General features: G+C 36.5%; 1 protein-coding gene and 1 long non-coding RNA gene across 7 annotated transcripts in view; one reads left to right on the top strand and one right to left on the bottom strand.

Annotated features, from left to right (window-relative positions):
* Positions 1-22,475, top strand: part of CDK13 (cyclin dependent kinase 13) — a 43,721-nt gene that overhangs the window by 5,795 nt on the left and 15,451 nt on the right. For all 6 annotated transcript variants that reach the window (XM_054815780.1, XM_054815782.1, XM_054815779.1 and 3 more), the window contains exons 2-6: positions 5,435-6,040; positions 9,624-9,791; positions 10,066-10,205; positions 11,781-11,951; positions 20,241-20,430. In XM_054815780.1, the coding sequence (XP_054671755.1) occupies positions 5,435-6,040; positions 9,624-9,791; positions 10,066-10,205; positions 11,781-11,951; positions 20,241-20,430 (1,275 nt within the window). The remainder of the gene's footprint in view (positions 1-5,434; positions 6,041-9,623; positions 9,792-10,065; positions 10,206-11,780; positions 11,952-20,240; positions 20,431-22,475) is intronic.
* Positions 12,725-21,689, bottom strand: LOC129202625 (uncharacterized). The gene is made up of 3 exons (XR_008575766.1): positions 21,578-21,689; positions 17,506-17,590; positions 12,725-15,240 (listed from the first exon to the last, which is right to left on the bottom strand). It is a non-coding gene; the product is annotated as an uncharacterized LOC129202625 (long non-coding RNA).

Below are 22,475 nucleotides of genomic sequence, written 5' to 3'. Positions count from 1 at the left end.
GGTACAGCATTCATTCACTGGTAGCTAATGATACAACCGGGCTACAGTGGGTGTTTTCACTTCCTTGGCTCTGTTCGTTTTCTCGTTTTTCCACTCTTATTCTCATTAATCCCTTTGTGTTATGTCTTGTCAAAAAATTACTGACAGAATCAGTTCTCTTGTTCAACTCTGTAGACCCTGATAAGTTCCAAGTATAATTTTGTTTGCACTTAGGTAACACGCATAGCTGGCTACTAGTGTGTTGGATTTAGCTTGCTCTTAAATAAGCGGTTAAGAAGAAAAGAGGTTTTCAAGTTTACAAACATGAGAAGATAACACGTGACACTTCTGATTTGTCAATAAAATGCAATGCTTTTTTGATTTAAAATAAAGGGGGGGATTGGAATGGGAAAGAGAGAAGCACCTAGAAAAGTAGCATGGCAAGAAAAACAGCTGACTGAAAACTCTTCCTGGAAATCTGAGATGTGTAACACTGTTGGTTTTGTTTCCTTTGTGCTTTCAAGTATCAAGATAGTAAAATATAGCACTTCAAGTTTTAAGTTACTATTTGGAAGTATTTCATTGTGTGCTTGAGAGTGTAAATTATATTACATTAGTAGACTTTTTTTTTTTTTAAATTCATTAACTTACTAGTTAACAAACAGTAGATTTAACCAGTGAAGTGCAATAGAGTGTTGCCTTGGGAGAAGGAGGAACATTGTGACAGTTTTGAAACTTGTAACTAATAACACTTTGGTATCTGAAGTGGGTTTTTATACAGTGAATAAGTACATTGTATTAATTAAGCAGAGAAAAAAACAAATGCTGGTTTGTTTTATGAAATCTAGGGTGCTAGGCAAAAAAACCCCAACCACCATCCCCCCCCCCCCCAAAAAAAAAAAAACCCACAAACCAACAAAACTATGATACCTAAACAAACTTTTTTTTTTTTGACTGGGGGAAGCATTCTTTTTGTTCTGAAAAATAGAAGAAAGCAGTGCTGAGTTTTGGTTTCAGGGTGACTTCCTTACCTAGTGCTTTCTTCCTCTATCAGTTTCTTTAAGTATGCCTCTTGTCATACATGTTTCATAGATAATGTCTTGATCTATTTTTCTGGTTTTGTTTTATAGCTACACATAATGTTATGTAATTACTTCGATTTCCCTTTGCAGCTAATCTAGTTGTGCTCCTAGTCTCCTTTGTTGCTGTCTCTGGGGAAGAAAAAAAGCAGTTTTATATAAAGAACTTCTTAGTTCTAATGCAGGCTAGTCCTATTGATACTTACGGGTTTTAGGCAAATCAATTTTCTTTTTTTCTCCTCCCTCTATATAAAAACCATATTGAAATCCTTATGTGGTTCAGAAGTGATTTTATGAATGTCATGAAGTCTGGCAGTTATCCTCTCTGTAGGGATATAGACCTGTGCGAAGTGAATTCAGGATGCTCATAGGAGACTCTTAATGGCTAAGTGTGGCAAAGTTACTTGTAAATGAGGCAGAACTTCTGAATGCAAATAAGAAGTATCAGAATAAACTTAGCTGATACAGGGGCTTCCTAGTAGTCTCTCTCTATGTGTGTTACCAGCAGGTGCTGGTGCTTTTGGTTTGGGAGGTTTGGATGTGGCCCTTAGGTTTAGCACGCTTCTGATGTCTCCAGGCATGGGGGGAAAAAAGTTTGGATTGTTTTGCTGGATTTGTTTGCCATTTGCAACGCAGTTCTGTGCAGTGGTAGCCACACATTTTTTCCTGTTTACTGTGCTAAAAACAAACGCCTTATTAAAGATTGAATAATAGTCAGTGGCAAATGAATGTCAGATAAGGCCTTTTATATATGTGTGTATGCATGCACATGCACACAATTAATAGAAATCTGTTGGAAGATTTAGAGAGTACTGTATATATCAGATGTCTCTCCCATGTTTTTTCAGGGTTCCGGTAAAATGTTAGTGTTGTGTTAAATGGCAGACGCTGTCTGTTGTATGAGCTGTTGTGACCTCATCTTTTATGTCAATGAGCGTTAGCTCTGAACAGAGTGAATTGGCTGGTTCTATGATGTATAATGCAATATTTTTCCATGCCGAGTTCTCTATACGCTTCTGAGGGAAAGCTTGTAAATGTCCATAGTTTTGGTTTTGTGCCATTTTTATAGATGGAAGCTTGTACATAAGTTTTGTTTAGCCTGGAAGGTTCTCTTAGGACATTTGAACTAACATGGATGAAAGAAAGTGATAGTTGAATATTTGTAAATATCATTAAGCCTATGAAAACACCAGATTTTTATCATTGTAATTCAAATAACTAGCACTTTGACAAAGCTGCCTTTTACTTAAGATTCAGTGTTTGTCTATTTAGTTGAAAGTGTTAATGTTTTTGCTGTAACTCTCTTGGGTCTAGCCCAGTGGACAAGGTACAGCAAGGGATCCTTGCAAAGGTCTTTGGGATGCCAAAGGAAGCTCTAGTTTATGATTAGCACAGACATGCACTATGTAATGCAACATAAATTTTTTTTTCTGACATAAAATTAAATAACGAAAAATTTTTGGAAAAATTAAACCAGTGTAGAGATTATACTTGGTCAACGTATTTCATAACTAGGCTACTATCATTGTGACCTGCTGTTAAGGGCCATAGTATGTGCAATTCTGACATGAGAAAGTTATGCTGTTGTCATTTGCGGTGTGAAACCTGAGGTGGAGAATGGTGGCTTTTTGCTGGGCTTGCACAAATCAACTTCCACATCCCAGACTCTCTTGACTAACATTGACAATGGTTTGATGTACATATTTTACCAATGCTTGGCTTCTTTACGTGCTTGTTTTTGAAGAAGGTATAAAGATTTAGGTTATTTTTGCCCCAGCTTTTCAAAACTGCTTCTTCCCCACCAAGTTATGGTAGCTGATCAGGTGAGCATTTGCAGTCACTCATTTGAACAGATTTCTCATTTCATCCTTAGTAGTGATTTAAATGAACCTGTTCTATTTTGAACCAAAGTGGATCGGAAAGTCTTATGATTAGGCATGGTGTCTCAGCAACTGTAGTGTTTTAAGCTGCTACTTTTCTAGTGCATATGGAATTATGTTCATATTTCTGTTTGTGACATAGGTTACTTTATATTAGGCACCATTCAGAAAACAAACAAAAAGCAACAAAAAAACCCCACCCCAGAAATTGTACTTATGAAAGAAATATAACTGATATTGAGACCTTTAGGGCATGTTTTAAATTTTTAAAAGAATAATACGGGTAAGACAGGTTGCAGTGAGGTCCTTGGGATGGAGGTTGTGCTCTACAGGTAACTGGAGCAAGTGTCAGTTTAAAATAGCAGATCTAGGAACAAGACATGCAAGCAAATGTTTTCCGAGACAGGTCAGCGACATCCTCGCAAATGGTGCACCATTTATAGAAGTCAGTTTAGGAGTAATGGGGCTTATTAGCTTGCGCTTGATGCTGGAGATATGTAATTATACTGATTCTACAGCTGGTGTGGATACCTCTGCTTGAGATAATAATTCCTCTCAGAAAGTGAGATAACAGTGTGCGGAGAGCTCTGACCTAGAATTTGAAGTGTATGTATTGTCTGGATAGTCTTGGCCCTCCTTTTTCTACCTACTACACCATCATAACTCTGTATTATGGAACAAACTATTATTATTATTGTTACCATCATCATCATCTGTCTTTGTTATCCTGCTATGCCAGAAAATTCTATAAAACCTGCTTCCTGGCATAGAAATGAACTGTGTTAGCTTCCAAGACTTGTTGTCATGTGGGGTTTGGGTTTTTTTGTTGTTTTTGCTTTCAAGGTTCTCTAGCCATTTGGATCAATTTCAGTTTTACCTATAGAATTTTGAAGCTTGTGCTACAGCATACAGTGTGCACACCTACACATTGTTTTGAATCACTCCTACATAATTTTGACTTATCTCAATGAATTCTTATGTTGCTTTAGAAAGAAGGCATTTTATAATGCAGGAAAACCATGTAAATTTGGAAATTAGTAATTATTGCACACAAAATAGAAGCAAATATTAAATATTTGTTCAGTTGAAGCATTGAATGTTATTTCTTGTGTTGATATTAAATTTGATTTAATTTAATTGTTACTAAAATTAAATTTAACATAGGGGTGGATAGTCCTGACCATAACGATTGTAGTTGGCTGCTTTGGGTTTTTTTTTTTTTTGAACTCTGAAGTTCTTGTATCTCCAAGAAGTCTTATTTTTGCTATTGCTTAATACTTTTTTCTTTGTCCAGCTTATGAATTTATCCTTATTATACTTTTTCTTCCTCTTCACGTGATATACTCAAGAGAAATATTATTTCCATCAAACTTTAACTTTTCCATCAAGAGAATCTGGTGAATACCCTTGCTGTTCTTAGTATGGTAAAATGGATTAAACCCCCCCCATTTAATTTTATTTATTTCATAATGTTTCTGTGTGGTAGCAGTGGATTAGGCTACTTTACTTGTTCTCATGCCCTTCACCCCAATTTGTTTTTTGGGGTTTTTTTTCCCCTTTTGTCTTTTAATGAAAAACTGAATCAAAACTACTGGGGAAATTAGGATATCCCTTTGAAAAATTGAATGAAAAATAATTCATGTTAAATGGTATTTTTGTACAGTAAAAGTATTTTTCTAACTGTTAAGATTTCCTCCTGCCCTCATTCTCTGTTGTTTTCCTGCTATGATTTTGTAGGTGGCTTAGATTTATACCCCCCCACCTCTTTCTATTGGTCTCTTTATTCTGATGTGGGCATAGCATGGGCCTACTTGTGGATTATGTTTGCTTATTAGTAGCTATAACAAGTATTGGGTACTTGTGGGTTTTGGGAAAATGTATGCGGTTAAATTTTGAAAAAAGAAAGTTAAGGTTTATTGCTGTCTTTCAGTTAGTTACATAGCAGCCTTTAGTATTCAGTATTTTTTTCAGCTAACTTATTTTAATGACCATTGTGAAAGTAAAAATTAAGAAATTGCTTACTTCTTCAGTGTTGTATTTAGATTTTTCTTGTCATGTTGTAACATTGATTTAATTTTGTTGAATTCTGGTTACGTAGCCAGCTGATTTTTTTCTGAAATACTGCATATACTGAAGGTGTTCGCACAAGTTGCATCGGATCAGATTTTCTTTAAAGGAGAAAAATATCTGATAAGTAGTGAGGAAAAAGGAACCTATCTGCCCTATAGGTATACTTGTATTTTGCAGTTTTTTAATGAGAGAAAGTATGTGTAAGAAAGCTGTAACATTTTCTAACATCCTGTTTAGATGTAAAATCTTGATTTATTAACTGCAGACTTTTTTTTAAGGTACGGTCTCTCCTATTTCATAGCCTTGTTTATTCTTGAAGTGTGGTGATGATGATTGGTTTAAAAGTAGTTTGTCAAAAAAGCAGATAGACTGAGAAAGCAGCTAGACTAATCTTTAACTGGGTAAATCTTAACTTTTTTGAAACAGGAGATCAGCAAAATCTCGAAGCAGAAGTCCATATTCATCAAGGCACTCAAGGTCTCGTAGCAGACACAGGTTGTCTAGATCCAGAAGTCGTCATTCAAGTATTTCTCCTAGTACATTGACTTTGAAGAGTAGCCTGGCTGCTGAACTGAACAAAAACAAAAAAGCAAGAGCTGCTGAGGCAGCCAAAGCTAGTGCAAAAGCTTCCAATACTTCAACACCTACTAAGGGAAGCACTGACACTGCTGCAAGTGCGCCTCAAGTGAACAATGTAAAGGACCTGAAGAAAATAAAAGCTGAGCATACGCCTTCTCCTACAAGCAGCGCAAATTTGAAAAATGACAAGGCAAAGGCAAAAGTCTCGCTTCCTGAAACAAAAGGGGAAAATAATTTAATTGCAGACAAAATTAGTAAGCAGAAACCCACAGCAGTAAAAGAGAATAAATTAACTGTTGTAAAACAGCCACCAGTCACTGTAAAAGAGAAAAGCAAACCAAGTACACCAAGTGTAGTAACCAAGGACAAGGATCGAATTGTTGCACTACCAACCTCCACACTGCCACCCTTGCCTTTGCCTCCCACGCTGCCTGAAGATAAAGAAACTGATAGGTGAGTTGTGACATAGATTTGCTTTTTGGAGTTGTCTCTTCCTTTTTTTTTATTATTATTATTGTATGTTCCTTTTTTATTGTTATTGTTACTTCCTTTGGAAAACAAATATAGATCAGGCTGATGCAATAGGTAGTTTGTTCTTGCTCTTCAGTTGTTTAACATGGTGATTGTTAGTGAACCGAAGGAATTTGATCTTAAAAATAATTTAAGTGGTTCTCAAAGAGAAGGATTTAGTCTAGGAGAAATCTTTCAATAAAAAGTGCACTAAAGAGATGATTTAAAATTGCTGGTACATAATAGCTTTGGGACTAATGCAAAGATGCATTCAAGGATTCAAGATTTCAAGCTTGGTATGAACATGTACATACTTGTGGGGAAAAGTTGAATTCAGTAGCAATGTGAAAACTCTTAAATTGGGGGGGTGTGAAGTAAAGATTCTCTTCCCTTTGGAAGACAATTGTTTTTATAGCTGTGTGTTATTTTAGTATAATTTGTCTCAGAGCTCTGTATTATTTTGAGAATGTATAATGGAAGTGAAGTTCATGTCCTGTCATTTGTGTTAAGTTTAGAAGCGTAAAAATGGGTTTGTAGTGAAGAAATTCATGTCTATTCCAAGTGTCATCTGAGTTTAGACTACATTAAGTCTCTTCATAGTCCTAATAAAGAATACGTGCTGTGAATACGTGTATTGGGAAATTATGCTGTTGAGCTGTAATTTACTGCTTTTCTTTTGGTTTTGGTGATGAAGTTGAGAAGAGTTACTTCTGGTTTTACTCATGGTGTTACATGCTTCTCACATGTATATGAGAAATCAACTTCTCACAAGTAAAATAAAATTTCTGAATGTTGAAGTAATAACTAATTGAAGTGTGATAGATCTTTTGTAAAAAATCAAACTGTAAAAGAAAGATTCAAAACCTTATGAAGTACTTTTATATCCCATATCTGTGAAACTAGCCTGTCTTCTCTTGTTCTTTGAGAAGTGTGTAGTGTTTCTTTGATTAGTAGTAGTAGTTATAACTAGACATGTAACTGTTTCTCCTGTGTTTGCTAGTAATTCAATGCTGTGTTAAACATTAGGATGCACAGAAGGCCTTGGCAAATAAATACAACCTAACAAGGTATTAGATTTTTTTTTGGTAGTAAAAGAAAAGTTTTTTTTCTTGCCCTTCAGCACTCTAGCAAATGTCATTCCAGTTGTTCAGAATCACATCTGTGTGGTGAATGTACGCTTGCATTTAAATTTATGACAAAGTCATCCTCTAGGTAAATGGGATTTCTGACACTGTTATTTGAGAGCAACATTTACTGTTTTAACTAAAAACTAGGCTAACTAGTTTAACTAAATATATGACTGGTTTGCAGTGTTAATAGTGATAATATGAAATGAGATTTCATCTTGCTTCTCTTTAGTATTTTTTTAGTGTAATATCTGTTTTTAAGTATAGCTAAACTGCACAGAGGAGTTAAGCTACAATTAAATGGTGCTATCAGCACTGAGCTCATTCTCCTTTCCAGAAAAAAAACCCAGCCTAATGCTTGCAAACAGCTGCATTAGAAAAATTAACAAGTAATAGAATGTAATTTATGCTTTGCTTATAGGATGTTATAAACTTCATATCAGAATGCTTGTGATTACAAGTTGTGATAAAGCTTAAGTCATCAAAGAAAAATGTTCAACGTTTTTTAGGGGCGAGGAGGGCAAAGGTATTTACCTTGGGCTCAAAATTACTATGCGGAAATTGTGCCAACAAAGAAAGCTTGATGCTATGCAGAACTGGATGGCTCCTAATGCTGTGTCAGTTGTGAAGTTCAGTAAGAATCTGATAAACCCACAAATAAACTACCTAAAGGAACAGCAGTGTTGCGAAACTACTGTGTAGGTTAGTTGAAAGGGAAAACTGTTCCGGTGGTCCACGACATGTGATTTAACAGGCCTGGAAAAAAGGCTGCTTTTGGCTGCCTCTGTTTTCCTAAACCACTTTTAAAGTCTGTTTCGGCACCTCTCGTATATTGTACTTTCACTGATACTGAAAGCTTGGAAGCAAAATTTTGTGAGAGAAATACAAATATATGAATTCAAAATTAAGCATTTTTCTTTACCATGGTAATTACATGCGCTGTCCAAAGGCAGTTTATTCTTTATAGCATGCTAACTATTATATTTGTGATGAGGGCAGTATGTCCTTCCTTGAGGTGCCTCTTTAAATTCAGGCAGTGGCATCTTGAGAAGTGGTGTTCTGACATTCAGGTGTTCTGCATAGCCATACACAAAACACTGGAATGCTTTATATAATTAAATAAAAGATTGCTAATTGCAGTTCATGTAAGAAAGAAAATATGCATTCACCATGATGGGAGATAGCAAGATCTTTCCATTTACAGAAGTTCATGCTTTGTCTGTTAAACTCAATAAATTAAAAGTTGCAGAAAAACCTCCAGAAAAGGTTCCCAGAGAAGGATGCTGACAATAGAATAGTGCGATTTGGCAAATACAGCTATCTTGGAAAATGTCCTCTCAAAGCATGACAGAAAGTTTTCTTGATGCAATGACAAAGTTTTTGAAATTTAGAGAGAGAATACTGTGTAAGAGTCCTGTGGGGAAGAAACAGTTATGTAATTACATATAGAGATGGTTGTGGTTTAAAAATGCTGGATGTGCAGTAGCTGCACAAATCTAGCTAAAGGAAGTTCTGGTAAAATGGAACCATGTGTTTAAAAAAAAATATAATCCTGCAGCAAATATGATATTTTCAGAATTTCCCCATTAGAATGGGAAGAGCATTTCTAGAATTATTGTGTATAGTAATTGTTAAAAAAATACATTGCTGTACATGCGTTTGGGGGATTTTTCTCAAGACAGAGATTGACTGTCAGTATCTATTACCTAATAATGGTTGATGATTAAAAATGGTCAGATATTAGTAACTCATGGCAGAAAAACATTTAGTCATTTTTTTATCTGATTTTTTTTTCCACTTGATTTGCATGCTCATCACTAGAAATGTGTTGAATCTGGAGTGTTTCAGCAAATGTACAAGATTGGAATCTGTAAACGAGGTGGTGTGGACTGCCTTGTAATGACCTGCAGTGTTACTGTGACCACAAAGCTCATTATCTCTGGAGAGCAACATTATAGTGAACTGGATTAGGGTAATCTCTATTATATGGGAAGTCAGAGTACAGATTTTACCACTACACTTCTGATGTCTGGCAGCACCTGAGCTCTAAATATTCTTAATAGTCTAGGCCATAAACTTGACAAAAACCTTGTGCGGCAGAAGAAGTCTGGCTTGGTAAGGCTTGTCATCTAACCTCAGCTTTCACCAGAAAGATCTGATTTCATAGTCTCTGTAGAATTTTGGTAGTTAGCTGTGCATCTTCCAAGAAGCTGTTTGTGAGCCATTTGTAAACCATAAATCAAAGTCCTGCAAATTCTAAGAGCAGAGATTTTAAGCGTTGATGAACCAGCAGCCTACAATGTATTTTAAAAAAATAATTCCAACAGGTTTTCCCTTATGTATGTTAATATCATTCTACTGTGTTCAACTTATTAGCAAAATTGTGTCTTTTTTAATAGTTTGCGAGAGAATCTTTCCGTGAAGTCAGTTAAAGAAGCAGAGAAGAAACTTCGCCATCTGCTTGCAGACTTGCCACTTCCACCTGAGTTGCCGGGAGGAGCTGACTTATCCAAAAGTCCTGAAGAAAAGAAACCAGCAGTTCAGTTACACAGCAAGAGAAGACCAAAGTATGTTAGACATTTTTTTAAAAGCCTGTCAAGCAAGTAGAAGTGATAATTGTTTCTTTAAAATACATTCTTTTAAAAATGTTTCTGCTTTGTAATGACTTTTTTAGTATTAATTTAAACTTGAATCAAACTGCATGGTTTATCGCCACTTGATGTTAGTAAGCCAGTTATCTAATAATGTCTCATAAATATTGTGTGTTGAGGTTATTTTCAAGGTTAAGACAATCCTTAAGATAAATTAGCTGTATTCTTAGAAATACTTGTTGTTTTCTAGAATATGTGGACCACGACATGGTGAAACAAAAGAAAAAGAAATAGATTGGGGAAAGCGCTGTGTGGATAAATTTGATATCATTGGTATTATTGGTGAAGGCACTTATGGGCAAGTTTACAAAGCTAGAGATAAAGACACAGGTAAGTTCAAAAAGGTAAATTACAATTCTAAAGTGAACGGGATATTTTGGTTTTGTTTTTATATTGAGTAAAACCTGTAGTATTCTGTCTTCTAATGTCTCTGATAGTCACTAGCTGATAGTAGGAAGAGAATCTGCCTCTGTGCAACACAGCCCTGAAGTGTTGCATATTGGGTATTTTTCTTGCAGTGTAACTGAATTATGACACAACAACGACATAATTTTTAGATTTCATGTTAAACTATTGCTCAAACGAGCAAGCAGTCACCACTGTGATACTTAAGAATATTGTCATTACTTCTAAATAGATAATGCATTAAAATTGGTTCTTCATATGTGCTGTATGTTGCTTGATCATTTTATGTTTAATTAGTGGTTCTTTCTGTGACTGCTTGCCCTTCTGGCTTATTTGTGCACGCTTTAAATGCTGGATAATTTTCTGCTTCAGCAGTAACTGAATCACACAGGATCACATACCAGTCTCGGTTCCTTCTTTCTGATCTCCAGAAGAATAAGCAGTGTCATTATAATTCCTTCTTTATTCTTCACCTGTGTTTGTCCCAGTTTGCAAACTTTAGTTCTTAAGTTGAACTGTCACAGATTTTATTTTTTACCTACTACCTTGGGAAACATTGCGAATCATTGTTAGGAGCTTCTTCATGCTCTCTTGTGATTTGGTTCATCGCACATTTAACTTCTTAATCCATCATAACTGTATTGCCTCTTTGGCAAGCTTCAGGTTATTAATGTGTGGTGTCATTTCTTAACCTCCAGTAGAAGTTGTTGCTGTCTGTATTGAGTGGGTCCATATAGTTACAGCAAACCTTCCATTAGCTTTGAATTCAAATCCTGTGTGAAGATTGGCATTCTGGTGTAGGATAAGCCCTTTTTAGGGCTTACAAAGATATCTGTACTGTCAATATACTTCCCAGACACAGCAATAAAATTCCTGGCATACAGTCTTTAGATATCCTCCATCATGAGTAGATCATGCTCCTGCCATTTTGCAGAATCTAGCTTCATCCAGCCCAGCCTGCAGTAAAATAATAAGGAAAATTGCTCCTCACCGTAAACATGGCAGTGACACTTCTGCTTGTAGAAAGTATACTGCAGAATTTGAGAACTCTTTAGTTGTCTGACTCATATCTTGAACTATAGTATTTCTGGCTAGATATATGCCTTCTGACTTGTGGTGAGGTAGTAATAAGAAATCCAGAGCAGATATAGGCCTCTGTCTCTGAAGCTGCTGTTGATAATCACTCTTATATGGGAGTTTATTGATAGACTCGATGTGGAATATCAGGACACAGGTGAGCGAGGTATGCAGGAAGATGATGACAAGCCTTGCAGTGGGTAGCTGAAAATTCTCATTTATAGATTTGCTTCTCCATGTGATTGTTTCCCAACAATGGTTAATTCTATTTCCATTCAGCATAGTGTTTGGTGCAACCAAGGCTAATGCATTCAGAAATAGTAACAAATGAGAAAGGTTTTAAAAACAAATGAACAAGCCCAATACTAAATCCCGTAGTTTGCTTGCTAATCTTGAGGTTTTTTTATTTAAATTTTCTCTTAGGGGAAATGGTGGCACTAAAGAAAGTACGTCTGGATAATGAAAAGGAAGGGTTTCCAATTACAGCTATTCGGGAGATTAAGATTCTTCGACAGCTTAATCACCAAAGCATTATCAACATGAAGGAAATAGTGACAGATAAGGAAGATGCTTTGGACTTCAAGAAGGACAAAGGTATGTATGCTAACACAGGAGGGTAGCTCTTTCTGGTCCTGTTCTTAGTACGACAGTTAGCTATGCTGGATTTGAAGTTAAGCTTCATTAAAAAATTTGTTTGCAAATTGTGATGCTTGACAAGAGATTTTAATTTTTATTTAATTACTAGTAGAAGTCCTTTATTTAACTCAGCTGTGCCTTTTACTCATAGAAACATTTTCGCGAATATTCTGTATGATAGAAAAAATTATTATTTGATTCAAGTTTTGCTGGAGAGGAACAGATGTTTGACTCCTTGACGCTCATGGATTAGGGAGGCCAGCAACGATAGGAAGCTCTTAATTGTGAGCTTTTTTAACCTTTTATTTTCCTTGTAGTACTTTCTCATATCATTTAGGCTATTGTAGACTCAATGCTGAAGAGGTGTTTTTCATTGTAGGCCTCTGTTTTATCTGAATTGTGGTTTAGTTTTTTCATAATTGGGTATGTGTGTCTTGAATGCTAGAAGAAGGATAAATGGGAAGAAAAAAAAAGCGAGATGTGTGTGGTGGTGGTGGTGGTGGTTTTCCTGAAATAGAAGGCATGCAAACTTTTACTTTTTTGGTTCCTTCAGTGTTAAGTCTGGCTTGTTTGAGTAACTGTGACCACCTTAGCCCAGAGAATCAAGCAAATACAGTGGAAGTGATACAGTGTTGTTGCTTGGTACTTCGAATATTGGAGTGGTCATTTTGCCATTTCCTTTTAGGTCCAAGTCTTATCAACCTATCATTTTGTGGTATTTTAGTGTCCTGGGGGCAATTTGATACATGGTTTGGCTGAGGAGGGTGTTTGGAATGTGGTACCTGTGCTTCTTCCCTGCTTTCCCTCCCTGAGTTTCTATACAACATGCCTAGCACCAGTGCAGGTAGAAAACACCGTATGTACTGCATAGCCAGCAGCAGAAATACCAGGTGATGTTGTGATGAGTCAGAAGATGGCTGTCACAATTAAGCGGGAATTAGTTTGGCCTTTTTTCCTGGCATCTTTAGGAAATATAATACCTTGAAGGGTATACAGCACTGACACACTTTTTTATTGTGTTTAAAAGTAGAAAGCATCTAGCAAAAGAGTTTCTCTAGATATGTGCAGGTTCAGTGGTCAGCACCCACTCTGACAGCCTGCAACAGCCAGTTTAGGCTTTTCACGTGAATCTTGTACTAAGTTTTAATTAGGTCTAACCTACTTGGCTAATGAGACCACACTGAGCCTTGACTTAATACTTAATGACTCATTAATTAATTTTCTCCCTTTCTGTTTGGTGCCATGTCTAGGATTGTAAATTTTTTTGGTGTACTTCAAACTGTGTCTCATTAATTTCAAATGTAATTTTTTTGGTCCAAGCCTCTATTTGTGCTTTTGATATTGTTTTCAATTTAATTTCTCATTCTTATTTAACAGCTTATTAAAACAATTACATTTTCAGAAAATTTGCAAGGGAAGGGGCTTCTCTGGAGAGGGTAGAAGAAAATTAGTTTCTGATAGTCTCTTGAAAGCATTAGCATGATAATGAGACTGCTATTATGATTTGTCTGTGAAAAGATGGAAGTTGGTTTTTTTCAAGCACTGCATTCTCTATTTCTCTAATGAGTAGTTCATTGTGAGATGGGGATTTATAGCTGAGATGACGTGGCCAAATTGTAGTCGACACAGGGAATGAATGCAGGCGGGAGGAAGTTTGGTCATTTTCACAGTAAACCATTGCAAACACAAAAGTGGATTGCTTGGCTTATGAAGGAACCATTATAAAAGTCCTAGTGATGTCTTAGGCAGAGCTTACAGTAGAAGCAAAGTGTTTTGTCCTCTGAGCATGCTTCTGCTTAACGTGGTATATGCTTATCTTTTTGAAATATAGCTCTTAAAAAAACCCCTGCCTGATAATCCCATTTGTAGAAGTAGGGAATGAGAACATTTCTGCTAACACATGTTCCTCTAGTTAATATGAGTAAAGTTAATTTTTTATCTAAGGTCAGGATATGATAGACCTCCTATTACTCGTCTACTTATTCACTTAAGGATTTTTTGGTTAGATCTCAGTATTTTAAAATGCAGCAAATTTACTTTTCTGACAATTATGTAAATATTCAATAGACTTTGTACAGTACTTGTTTTAAGGATGCTTTTTAAGGATACTTTTTAAGTACATTGGCCTGCAAACCAGCCATGGCTTGGCTTGTACAACTTTGTCCTGATACTTTGAGCTGTGTTACATGTTTTTAAGTGACTCAAAAGTTTGGAAGACATAGGATTATGTATCTGGCTTGTCTCAACATTTTGTGTGTTTCACTTTAAAAGAAAGTGGAAGAAAAGTGTATCTGTGTTTTATCCTGTCCAGCATAGAGTATAAGTTTAATGATAAGAACAGCTTTAATAGATAGGATTGATTTTATTCTTTCTCGACCAACCAATAGAAAAAGAAATGTAACATATTGAAGCAGTGTTGTGCATATGTTATAAGGGTATTTCCATCAGTGGAAATACAGCACATCAGACAGCAACAATTGGTTGTATACGTTGGGCATGTACACAGCTGAGTGGGTGATACATGGATCTGCTATACTGAAGATCTGAAGTTTTTACCTTTTGCAGTCTTCATTATGTGTAAGACATGCTTGATGATAAAGTTGGAGAACAGCATTACTGATTATTAATCTCGATTCTGAGGCACAGTCCTGCCAGGTAAAATGCATGTTTGGTGTGGTGAGAAGGAGTATCCATTTCGTATGTTTCTCATGTAGGCTTTTCTCTCCTACCCATCATTCAGAGGGAGATACGCGAACACACAAGCTTAGGAATTGGGAACACATGACTCAGTTTGTATTCTGTCTTGTGTGTATATCTGTGTAACAGCTGACTTAAAAAAATCTGCTGAACATACTGCCAAAACCTACTCTGTTTCTCCCAGGACATAAAGCCTCATTTGACTTGATAGCACTGGTGAGCTGTAGTTTCCATTCAGTTTTTTCCTAAAAATCTTAGAACTTCATTATTTTTGTTGAAAATGTTTTCTTCTAGTGAGCTATTGCAGGAGCAATTGTGGGTGTCAGTCTTCAACAGTAGTAGAAGCAGCTTGATGCCGTTGGTGCTTATGACCAAGTCTACTGGCAACTAAACTTTCCTTTGCTTTTTCTGTTTGTTTGCTTGATGATAGTCCAATTCAATTGGAGTTCATGTTCATGAACTTCAGTTCATATCCATTTGGAGCAGGATGATTGTACTTTACAGAAGCTCTTCATCTTCTCTTTGTGTAAGAAAGTTTGTGTGATGTTTCCTGTAGAACAGTAATTGAAGAAAACAAGATTTAAAACAGAAGTTGAAAACAAAGAGCTACTTCCTAGGTATATTCAAATCTATACACCTCATAAGCTAAGTTAGTTGAGCCACTTCATCAGTTATAAAGTGAATCATTGGAAAAAAGGCCCTTCTTTGGGCTTTTGTCACTCTGGTTTGTTTTCTCAGTGAGTCTGTGATTTATATGACTTAAGTGTCTCTCTTTGGGCACTTGAGATGGTCTTTCAGTTCTCAGTTGTGTCTTTATCAGCTAGAAGCTGTTTGGCAGTGCTCAACAGTCTAGCTATGGGACTGCCATGATCTCTTTTTACTAAACATATGGAGAGTGCCTGACTTAGCTTTTGTTGTTGTGAATGTAAAACCAGTAGGTGTACTGACTGACGTCTCTCTCCTTTTGACTGGAAGAGGCATTTTCAATTGCTAACCTGAGGGAGGATGTAAAACTTTGCATGGGAGACTAATAAAAAAAAGATCTGGTTAACATCACAGCTTTTTTTTTTTTTCCTGCATGCGGATTATCTATTTGTGTTGTGTGTGTGTTTCTGCAATTTATTTTAAGATCTAAGTTTACTTTAGATAGCTTATATTTTGAATTAATTTGCAATACAAATTAACAAACCTTTTTAGGCATGAAGTCAGTATTTGTCCTGACAGCACTGTAGTACACGTGTCAAACGGACACTGTTGAACATGATTGCATGACTAGCAGGTTACTTTCTCACAGCTGTCAAGGATACTCGGTCTGTCTGAAAGCTTGTGGTTTGGAAGAAGTCTGTGACAGCGATCATGCAGTCATCAGAATACTTCACTACAGGGTTCCTTCTCTGCTTACTTGTATTGTAGCTAGCTTTATCTGGGTTTCCTGAGAAGTTGACTAAAATCAAACTGATCTGAATTTCAGAAACCTCTAATGATCTGCAGCTTGCCTTGCTGCTCCTGAAATAGCTGATAGAAACTTCTTACCCAAATAGTTTTCATGCTACAGCTAAGTTATCAGGAATTGTGCGACTGCTTGAGTAGTGCCTCCTGTTTGTGTGCGCTGGACGGGGAGTCTGGTATGGACCTAATTGCGCGGCTTTTCAACTTGATCCATGTTACGGCAAAAGGAGAAAAATCCCTGATCATTAATCAAATATTTCTGATATGTTTGGTTTACTTTTCCTCTGCTTTAAGTTTTTTGTTCAGTTTCGTATTTGCCTGTAGTATGCGATGAAACAAGGACAGTATTTACGCCTAGGGCTGCATTATGCCCTTGGCTGGTATGCCTGTTTCAGAACATGTTTCCATGTACATGCAGTTTGGGTTGGATTTGTTTCAAGAGGAGAATGCAGTTGAACTTGGGAGACAGTTGAACAATGGGAGAATAACAGGAGAATAACACTGTCATCAAATAAAAACTTAATATTGGGTGAAAATGTGAAAAAAAAAAGGGGAGGGAGTTCTGGTTTTATTACACTAAATTTGTCTTAAAGTGTTGTGATATCTAAATGGAAAAATGTGTATAGCAGTGATGCTTTCTTTAGTCTTAAGGTGATTAATTCAGCGGCTATGCCTTTATTAGGTGTTTTTCAAATTACAAAATAGGTTTGTAAAACATGAGTAGAAAGAAAAGATGAATGTTTAAGGAACTTCAAGGAATTTGAATGTAAGGAACTTCAAGGAATTGCTGGACAATTTCTTCTTTAGTTTTCAAGCTCTGCTTGATAAAATTCTGTTTAAAACTGTCTTGGAATAGAGTGTATCATGAGTACTGGAAGAGAAATTTTAAGGCAATGGAAGAGGAAATATAATCCAATTATCTCCAATCAAGGGGGAGAAATATGTATTGCATAGAAGAAGCTGAGGAGGCTTATTAGCAAAATAAAATCTGATGGAGCCTCATTCTGAACAATGAGTACAGAACAAAATGTTGAAAACCTGTTCAACACCTCAACATTGTACACACCATGCAGTGAATGAGGCAGGGATCCTTTTGTCTTTTTAAGCATTTTTGTATTTCAAGATGCTATTGTAACACGTGTATACAAGGATTGAATTAAAATTTGCACATAATAAGGCACCTCTAGTCTCCCAGTTCGTCTGATCTGTATCTAATCAGATATTTTGTGAAACCCCAAACACTTTCCCCATGAAATAATATTTGGAAAATATTTGCTTAAAAGATGTCATCTATGTAGGCTTTTGGATCATTCTCCCCTGCTGCTCCCCCCCCGACCTCACCCAGCCCAAAGCAATTGTATCTTACTTGGGGAACAAATGCATGACTTGATGTCTTGCTTTGTTGAATCCATGTGATTTGATGACAGTCCAAAAAAAAATCCAGAGCCTACCTGTGTGACAAAAATACAAAGTATGTTTTGTCAGGATTTTTGACCCTTCAGAAAATCCTTTGTGTATTACAGATCAGTGCCATGTTTTGCTGACTTACTCATTTTGTATCAATAGCTTTACATCATTATACACCAACTCATTTTGTGTTTTGGTTAAGAAAACTGCTACTGTTAGAGCTCCATGACTTGAAATATATGAACAGGAGGAGGAGATATGTTAATCCTTTCATTATTCTAAACTGTTACCTCACTTTCTGACCCTTACAATCCTAACTGACAAAATGGTCAAAAAGATAACTTTTTTCCTAAGTGCAACAGAAGTTTCACTTCAGTGTGTGCCTTCTTTGCAGCTACAATAGCTTCCAAATATAGTTAGAGTAATACTGTAAATCAGGTTTTAGTGGTTAGACTGCCATAGCTAGTAGACTAGTTTTAATAGATTCTCATAACCAATGAAGATTCAGCTTTGTCAGTTTTTCTTTTTAAAACAAATTCTGACATCGTATAGGTAGGTAGCAATGTGTAAGTGTAATGGATCTGTGCATTTGCTCTTGCTCTGATATGGAAGGAACATTTAGCATTTACATTGTTCTAGTGTGTGTTTCTTTGAGAGTTGCAGAGAATATAAATAATTAGATGTCATCTCCCAGGTACTATTCTTTTATTTATGAATTGTCTCCATTGTTGTCAGCTTTCCTTCTTGCATGAGGGTAATCACAGTTGTGATTGCTACTTATAAATAATGGTGAAAAATTCCATTAGCTAGTAGGCAGAGCAGGAAATTGCTCAAGGCATGGAGCCTACTTTGCATACAAACAAGAAGACCTGGGTTCAGCTGTTCTCACTAAACAAGTCTGCAATCCCACTGACCCTTCATAGTCTTTTTCCGTCATGTACACACAGTGTAGCTTGCTGCCGTGACGGAGTTAACTTTCCTGTGTATTCCAGGCAAAGAAGATACCAAGATCATTGGTATTCAATTTTGTTGAGCTAAAGTCCTCTGAAGGGCATATCTAGACTATTCTGGCACTGCAGCATTAAGAACAGGTGTTTTGTTTCAAGGCATCTTAAAATATGTCATGGTTCATACTTCAGCTGTCAGAGAAGTAGACCTAACACCAGGTTGCCAGCTATCTTGTTTTAAAAGACCAAGATTAAGACCCTCTGTGCTTTTACCGTGCTGATCTGGTGAGCTGCATTGGTGAACTCAGTTATGCCAATATTAGCATTCTTTTAGTTATTTATGGCTCTTAATACTTCCGTCTTTCTTTTTGAAGTGGTGGGATCAGGTTGTACCTGCTGGATTTACCTCCTGCTCCACTTCCTCTGTGCACACTAATGGGTATTTTATGATCAGTATTTCACTTCCTCCATATAACATACAGCAGGACAAAAGGACCTAAATTTGAAACTATGAACGCAGAGTGTGTTATGCAATGGCCTGTGGTTTAGCTGCTCTATGCTGATCTTTGTTATAAGTTTAAGTAATCTTTTTTCTGTTTGTTAAATAGCAGATGGATTTAGCACTCTTTTTTCCCTTTTCAGCTACTGTGCAAGAAAACAAGTCAGTTCATTAGAATTTGGCTGTCTGCATGTATGTTCTGGCAAGCTGACTTGTCATTATTGCTACAAGACTTTCACTAGCTTCTGAATTGAAACTTCTTGTTTAGGAACTAAAACCTGCAATGAGTTCTTGTTGGGCAGAAGCTATTTGCACTTCAGAGTGGTGGCTTTGTAATCTTTTTGGGGGGAGGCTTTTGAAAATGGAAGGTGGACGGGATCCACTTGAACGTGTTTTCTGCATTGCCACCAGTGCTCTACAGGGATTGCGCCGTCTTCTCTGCCCCAGAGTGAAGAAGGGGAAGAATTAAGTACTAAAAAGCAGATTGTTCTCAGGGTGTTTGTGCTGGAGATTGGTTATTGCTGCTTCTGAAGTACTCAGCAGTCTTCCTCTTTAATACTACTTATTTATATCAAAAAGCCTTAGTTTTAATAGCTTTATTTGTGGAATTGCACAGGGTAATGTGAGATAAGAGCAGATTCTATTATGCTTAATGTATCTGTGTGGCAACTTGGAATATGAACTCATCTTTACAGAGCTGCTGTTGCTATTAGGTTAGTTCTGCTTTCTCATTTTGATTTGTCTTATAGGTGCTTCCTGTCTGAAAAGGGCAGGCTTATTTCTGACCTAATTTCACACTGAAAGCTTAAAAAAATCAGTCACCGATTCATGCAAGATGAACTAATGCTGTACATACTTTGTTTCTAGATTTCTCCACAGACTTTACACAGGGAATATTAACCCAGTTAATTTTTCTTTAAATAAAATGGATGGTGATGGAGACCCAAAAGGGAGAGTACATGTGCATCTAGATTAAAGTGCCATGGGGTAGAATTACATTTGTTTTCACAAACATTTGACTAGAATGATTGTTTACATGGAAAAAAACTATTATGAAAACATTTTACTGCACTATACTTCATTGCTGTTATTGGACATGAGGTACAGCTATAAATATTGCAGAAAATGTAAATAGTTGTGTGAAAAATACTTCCAGCTTTCAAAAGTAGGGAGCAGCAGTGCTTTGGACTACTGTTAAATCAGTTTCTCTCTTTCTGTTTCTCCTCCCCTTTCCCTTTCTTTTTCTAGGTGCATTTTACCTGGTATTTGAATATATGGACCATGACTTGATGGGACTGCTGGAATCTGGTTTGGTTCATTTTAATGAAAACCATATTAAATCATTTATGAGACAGCTGATGGAGGGCTTGGCCTATTGCCATAAGAAGAACTTTTTGCACAGGGATATCAAATGTTCAAATATTCTACTAAATAATAGGTATGGATATTACTTCAAGTATATAAAAAATTGTGTGTTAACAACATCTTTAAATCTTTGTTTTAATCTTCACAGTTCACTTTAAGTCATTAGCAAAACTTTTTTTTAGATTGTCTGGTTTCTTTAAAATCAATTGTAAAATACTAATCTGGTCATGTTATTGCTTAACACTGGATCCTACAATTGTTTGTTAAACTTCCCTGTGTTAAAACAGCAGGATTAAAACTTGAATCTTTTAGGTCAGAGTGGGGGGAAATTATCTTGAGTTCAAATATATTAAAGCAGAATTTTAGGAAATAAATGTTTGATGTGTATTCTTTTTGTAATCTCATTTCAAGATGAAGTGTGGCTAGGCTGGTTCTTTGTGACATAATTCTGAGGTCCTAATCTTCATCAGTCAGGATAATGCTTTAAAATAATTTGTCATCAGGCATGTTCAAACATGCTTTGGCTTGCAGTTACAGCCATAATCAAATGGGGAGAAGAGTTTGTTTCTTTTTTAACCTCTTGTAATTACAAATCATATTAGTAAAGTAGCTTTTGTTCAGCGTGCAACAGCAGCAAATAAAAAGCCCGTGTGATGATAGTGGGTAACTTCAGTACAGAACTGTTGTTATCAGATCCAGCACTACTAAAACCAGGGAGCAACCATAAGAGCGAGGTTTATTACAGCAAAAAAAAGAGTATCTTTACAGAGCAGGTAGTCGGCTTCTGGAATTTGTTGTCACAGGAGGTTTTCAGGGTAGTGACAGGAGATTCAAAAAGGGATGAGACACATTCATGGGCAGAATCATTAACAGGTGCTAAAGGGAGTAGACAGGAATACTTGTTTTAGCCTCCTTAACACCGTGACTGTGGGTGGTGAAGTACAAGGAAGGTGAGCCCCAAAGTGAACAGGTTCACATGTTCTCCCTAAAAATCCGCTTAGCTGTTGTTGGAGATGAAATACTGGGCAAAATGGGTCAAGGATCTCTTCTTGGTAGGGCCCTAGTTTTGTCCCAGCTTGCTCCAAATTAAATTTTCCATCTTTTTTCCTCCTTTTTTTCTTATAACAAACTAACATTAGATTAGTTTCAGTTCTGGATTATGATATGGACCCCTAAACGGATGTATACATGTGTCCACATCACTCCTTGTGCACACTCACCTAATCCTGCTTGCCTGCTAATCTCCAGTGGTGGTGCTGTCTCTGTGCGCATTTGGGAACACAGAAGCTGAGGTGTAACCTGGCAGTGGAGAAGAACGCATTATGGTAGTGGTAGAGTTTTCTGTTGTACTGTGCTCTCTCTGCTCCAGGATACAGTTTTTTCCCCAAGGATATTTTTTGAGCATCCTTAGACATTTCCACTGGAAGAAGAAAAAGTTCATAGTTGATCTGAATAATTTTAAGTTAATGTTTATAAAATACCATTGCCAGTTACAGCCTGAAGCCAAACACATGGATTATAGATCTTTTAGATGTGCAACTTCAATGAATTTTTGAGCAAAGACATTTATCTTCCACAAATAAGCTCTCTGAGGAATAAGCATGTAAATTTGAGGGGAACATTTCTTTGTTTATGGGAGTGCTCCAAGTGTTACAGCAATTCCAAGCACACATCTGAGGGGAAGAAAGGAAATAACGATCTGTATATTTTATTACCACAAGATGGTCATTCTTACACACATCAGCAAGTCTTGCCCTAATTTGATAAAATTTATTTGAAAGTGACATTTGCATGTATTTGAAAGTGATGAGAGTTTTAAAACTCATAAGTACAGAAAAAATAAAACCCGTGTGTAACATTCCAACATTCATTTCCTGTATTAGAGAAGCTTGCAGGTAGCTGTCTGTTTAAATCCTCCACACTTTATAGATGGTGAGGGATTCTGGGGATTGAGCAGTGCCTTTCAGCTGTAGAAACTGCCAGGCAAGAGCTCTGTATCTTCTACTCTTCCCCTCATATATGGGAAAACTCAAGAAGGGGTTAGGGGTTGTGTCATTCAGCAAGTTGGCTGCTGACAAAAATAGAAGCCCTTATCTGGTTGCTCACCCTGATTTAAAC

Source organism: Grus americana, chromosome 2 (assembly GCF_028858705.1).
Source record: "Grus americana isolate bGruAme1 chromosome 2, bGruAme1.mat, whole genome shotgun sequence".
Classification (NCBI taxonomy): Eukaryota; Metazoa; Chordata; class Aves; order Gruiformes; family Gruidae; genus Grus; species Grus americana.
Note: the sequence above shows the minus strand (reverse complement) of the source record. Positions and strands in the feature narration are given on the sequence as shown.